The sequence below is a fragment of the Myotis davidii genome, unplaced genomic scaffold, assembly GCF_000327345.1.
Source record: "Myotis davidii unplaced genomic scaffold, ASM32734v1 scaffold134, whole genome shotgun sequence".
Taxonomy (NCBI): Eukaryota; Metazoa; Chordata; class Mammalia; order Chiroptera; family Vespertilionidae; genus Myotis; species Myotis davidii.
In genome coordinates this window covers 2,446,923-2,452,240 of record NW_006288853.1, presented here as the reverse complement: position 1 = coordinate 2,452,240, position 5,318 = coordinate 2,446,923, and the positions used below count along the sequence as shown (strand labels likewise).

General features: G+C 53.6%; 1 protein-coding gene across 1 annotated transcript in view; it reads right to left on the bottom strand.

The window, feature by feature from the left end:
* Positions 1-5,318, bottom strand: part of HK1 (hexokinase 1) — a 64,757-nt gene that overhangs the window by 14,125 nt on the left and 45,314 nt on the right. Inside the window, exons 9-10 of the mRNA XM_015562102.1 lie at positions 4,392-4,625; positions 1,811-2,115 (exon numbers count right to left, since the gene is read on the bottom strand). Of these exons, the coding sequence (XP_015417588.1) occupies positions 1,811-2,115; positions 4,392-4,625 (539 nt within the window). The remainder of the gene's footprint in view (positions 1-1,810; positions 2,116-4,391; positions 4,626-5,318) is intronic.

Sequence of the window (5,318 nt, the reverse complement as noted above, 5' to 3'; positions counted from 1 at the left end):
GCAGGCAACCCAGCCAGCCCCGACCCATGCACCAGGCCTCTATCCTCTATAATAAAAGGGTAATATGCAAATGACCCTAACAGCAGAACGACTGGGAATCACTGTTCACTATGACACACACTGACCACCAGAGGGCAGACACTCAATGCAGGAGCTGCCCTCTGGTGGTCAGGGCGCTCCCACATGGGGAGCTCTGCTCAGCCACAAGCCAGGCTGATGGCTACCAGCACAGCGGTGGTGGTGGGAGCCTCTCCAGCCTCCTCAGCAGCACTAAGGATGTCCGACTGCAGCTTAGGTCTGCTCCCTGCTGGCAAGTGGACATCCCTCGAGGGCTCCCGGGCTGCCAGAGAGATGTCTGACTGCCAGCTTAGGCCCAATCCCCCAGGGAGCTGGCCTAAGCCAGCAGGTGGTCATTCCCCGAGGGGTCCCAGACTGCGAGAGGGCACAGGCCAGGCTGAGGGACCCTCCTGAGTGCGCAAATTTTTGTGCACCAGGCCTCTAGTACTAAATAAAGGGGAGAAGCTACAAGTCTCTCTTCCAGGACACAGCTCAGGCTCAGAGAGGGGTGGCCACTCACTCACTGACCACCACAACCTGTGAGCCACACTAGAAGGACAAAAGGCCCCAGAGAGGAACCAATCTTCACAACAAACTTCACCAGGGTTACTGAAAAGCCAGGCAACAACCTAATTACGGGAAACCTCATACAAAGATTAGTAACATTTGTCAGTGTGTACGGTGTTTGCACACATGGCCACCATCATTCCCCTCCCTGTCCACATGCTTCTTTGCAAAGTGACTGCAGTTCTTCCCATTGAAAGATAGAGTCTATTTCTCCTCCCCTGGTATCTGGCTTGGCCAATGACTTGCTTTGGCCAACAGTGTGGCAGAAGCCAAGCTGAGCCACTCCCAGCTCAGGCCTCCAAGAGGCTTCAAAGTCTTCCCTCTCCCTTGTGGACCCTGCCGCTACCACGTGAACAAGCCCTGTGGCCCACTGGAGGGTGAGACACGGGGCCAGGCTCTCCTGCACCCCAGCTGCTGCTAACAACTGCTCGACATGTGAGGGAGGCCCCTCAGCTGACCCACCAGTGACTGCGGACACATGAGTGAGTCCAGCAAAGATCAGCGAGCCTGGCCCCGATGGGCCACCATAAACTGCTGACCCACAGACTCACAGGCAATAATGAATGGTTGCTGTGTTAAGACACTAGGTTCAGAGTGGTTTCCAATGCAACGATATAAAATAACTTACACGTGGGACATCTTCATGTCACACGCATTCATTACTCCACGGGCCCACCCAAGAAGCCCTTTGGAGTCCCCACAGTGGTCAGCTCCGACGACACCCAGCAAGGTCAGCGCTAAGGGCTGACCGCTGCTCTCAATCTGCCTGGGTGTGACCATCCCTGGGCCCGTCTGCCTCATGCACACCATCAGGGCGTAGGAGGGGTGCGTGGGTGTGTATCCTACCGGTTTACCGTGTTTGTGAGACAACCTATAGCATCTCAGGGAGCAAGGTTTGCCCAGCTCCGTTCTTAGAAGAACACTGTGTAATTCCCAGCAGGCTGTGGTTTTAGAGAAGGCGCCTGCCCAGGAGGCCCGACCAGGGAAGTCCACGGCCCTGAGTCACACACAGGCAAGTCAGCGATAAAAATGAAAAAGTGAGTGAGTGAGTTTCTGGCTCTTGCCAAAACCATGCAACCCCAGTGCCAATGCATCCACCGGAGAAGCCAACCACCCTGCTGCCCACTGTGCCTGGGTCACTGGTGTGAGAAGCAGGAGGGCACGTGGGCCCCAGCAGAGGCCTCACCGGTCCCATCCGGAGTGCTGCGGACGAAGGAGGGCAGCATCTTCACCACGGCCTTATCGTTGGTCTTCTTCTTCAGCCCCATCTCCATCTCGGTCCGCATCCTCTTCTTCACCTCCAGCAACATCTCCCTGGTGAGGCGGAAGTGCGCCAGGGTCTCCTCTATCTGCCGGTGCTGCTCGGCCAGGCGGTAGGCCACCGCGGTCACCATGGCTGCCCCCTTGCCGCTGCCACTCTCTGAGAGGAGGAAACGCACGTCGCAGTCGGGCACCAGGCGCCTCAGGGTCTTGTGGAAACGTCGAGAATATCTGGAGGGGAGGGGGGTGTGGAGGGGGCACAAGAGCTGAACTGAGCCATGTCTCAGGAACCTCCTGTACCTCCTTTTTTTCTCACACTTTAATTCCATTTTCTACGCTTGCTCTTCTCATTATACAAGTCAGACACACCCACTGTAGAAAAGTTAAACGCGGACAAGCGGAAAAGAAAGACAAAATCACTCATAGTCACACACAAGGAGAGGATTCTCATTATTACACGAGCATCGGATATGGAAATTCAGGGTCCACAGAGGATTCTGTCCTCCGCCACGACAAGAGGAGAGGCAGCATAGAGCTCAGAGCCCAGAACTGGCGTGTCACATGGGGAGAGAGCCTGCGTGAGCCCCGGCACTTCCCCATCGCGGGCCTGTGCCGGACCTTGGAGCTCAGAGGATGACGGTGCCTGGCTGCCAGCGATGTGCGGGAACTAAAGGCGTTCATGAAACGCTTAGATCAGTGACTGGCATGAGGACGAGGGCTGGATGATCACTCCTGCTTTCTATGTCCACACGGTCCTTTCCCCCGCCCCAGGGTCTGGGCATTTTCAGCGGCTAGAAGAGGACTTGAGGACAGGACTCGCTGGGACACAGAACTTCCTCGGAGTCTGTGTCTGTTGTAAGTGGGGAAGGCTGCCTGCCAAAGGAAACGGGAAAGCGGGAACCCCGAAAACTAACAGGGGTCAACTCCAGGGGTGGGGTTAAAAACGACTTCTGTGCTCTGTGTGACTTTTGTAATTATCTCCAGTGTCTAGACCGAATACATGTTCCTTCTAAGATAAGAAACACTTAACCACAGTTATTTTTTAACCCTCTGTACGCCATAAGCGTCTATAGACGCAATTGAATTTGAAATAGCGGGGCATGCGGGGATGGTCCCCATTGCAGACGCCTGGCAGTTCACTGGTTAAACGTGATGTTGCAAGTGAAGAGTTCTGGAGATGGCTGGCTGGTGGCAGCAGCTCCACAGCGTGACTGTACTTCAGGCTGCTGAACTATACACTCAACACTGGTTAAGAGAGTGAGTTATATATTATGTGTTTTTACTACAACTTAAAAAGCTTTTTAAATCTCACGTTGCAAATCTCTAAGCTTGCTTGTCTAAACATTTGCTAAGAAATCCTCCCCAAGTCCTCTCCAAATCCCCACCAAGATGGCTCATTTCAATGTCAAAAATGCACAAAAAATACAAAGAAGTAAAACAATGACCCTACAGGTAATAATATCTAACTTGCTCAAAGCCTATCCCCAGCACCACGTACCTCCCTCCGTATAAGCCGGCCTCCGCTTCACTGGCACTAGAACTGGGTGTGAAGGTGAGCATCTACCTGCGGGCCCCTTCACCTGCACATCACGTCCCGTGGGAAAAGCACCTGCGATTCCGCACAGAAGTCATGGGCTAGGGCAGTGCTGGCGAACCTTTTGAGCTCGGCGTGTCAGCATTTTGAAAAACCCTAACTTAACTCTGGTGCCGTGTCACATATAGAAATTTTTTGATATTTGCAACCATAGTAAAACAAAGACTTATATTTTTGATATTTATTTTATATATTTAAATGCCATTTAACAAAGAAAAATCAACCAAAAAAATGAGTTCGCTGCTTCTCACACCAGTGTCATAGGTTCGCCATCACTGGGCTAGGGAGTCATGGTTCAAACTCAGCATAAAGGCTTAGAGAATTCACCTTTGGCCTTTTAAAAGGGGAAAGCCATGTTCTGAGTGGCCACCGAGGGCTGTGGAAGCTGAGGCGTCCTACAGACAAGGAGGCAGCCCGGGGACGAGGCCCTCATCCTCCGTGGGGACCGCTTCCAACTTCCACCTCCCTCTGGCTCTCAGAGGCAAAGTGTCAGCACGTGGCCCGTTTAAAAAGGTAACGTCTGCGGGACTTTCACAGGAGCTTCTACATCAGGAATGTAGACGCTGCACCTAAGACCCAAGCGTCCGTGAGGATCAAGGTCCCTGATGACATGAGGACAAGCAGGAGAACTGAAGATGCAGACACATCCCACCCGGCGTTCCTGGCAGCTACAGGAATCACTAACAAAGCTCACGGAATGAGAGAGACGACAGTGCCAGGCAGAAGCAACACCAACGAGAAATGGCTGAGGGCCGGATACTTTCCAAGTGGGCGACCCTGACCTTTCTGGCCAGAACCAGGCATTGTCTTATCCGCCAAAAAAAACTCCTACTGGGTGCAAAAGCCCGACCTCTGGAGCAGGTCCTTAGCCCAGACGGGTACTGATGCCAATGACAGCAAAGGGCAGACTCACTGTGGGTGCATCTTGTAAAGAGACCCGTCGACACCAACCGTGGTCCGCAGCCTGGGGATGCCCTTGTTATCTCGGAGGCGATTCAAGATGGCGCCCAGCGCCGCAGCCACCAGGTTGGCAGAGCGGAAGGAGACGATGGTGCACACGTGCTGGACGGCGACGCAGTCGACATCGGACGGCTCCACTCCCAGGCGGGTCAGGATGTCTTTGGCATTGCTGAGGCCTTCCTTATTCCTGTGAAGTGAGAGGGCCTCTTGTGACTGAGGGACCTCGCCGGGCAGCGCAGAGCACGGAGGGCCCAGGGTCTGGGGAGGTGCCCGCCATTCCCCGGGGTGTGCGGCAGGGTGCCAAGACGGAAAGGAGCGTGCAAAGGGGGTTCCTCCACAAGAAACACCAGTCAGGCTATGAGAAATGGTGCTCTGCTGGGTGGTGACATGCACATGGGAGAGGTGGAGAGGCGAGACCGCAGGGCCGCTGAAGAGGTGGACAGACAGCTGCTCCCTCCCTGGGGCTCGGAGTCAGGGGCCCGAGGGAGTCGCCTGGTCTCCCAGTCTGTGAGCTGCTGCTCCCACATTCTACCTCAATGCTTTCCAATCAAATTGTCATTTTCTGCACACCCGCTTTAAATAGCTATTGTTGAAGTCGTTCCAAGGTACTTTACAGTTTTGTTACCATTATAGATGGTGTCTTTTTATATCTATAATAATAAAAGCATGATATGCTAATTAGACCGGACGTGCTTCAGGATGAAGCCAGGGCTGCAAGGCAAGCCTGGGTCCCGGGTGCCAGAGGGAAGCCAATGCCGGCAGCTGGGGGAAGGAAGGTGTACTCTTGCACGAATTTCGTGCATTGGGCCTCTAGTGAGAATTATAAATGTGCAAAAGAATAGAACAGAATTAGAGAATCTTCTTTTCTAAATCTATTCTA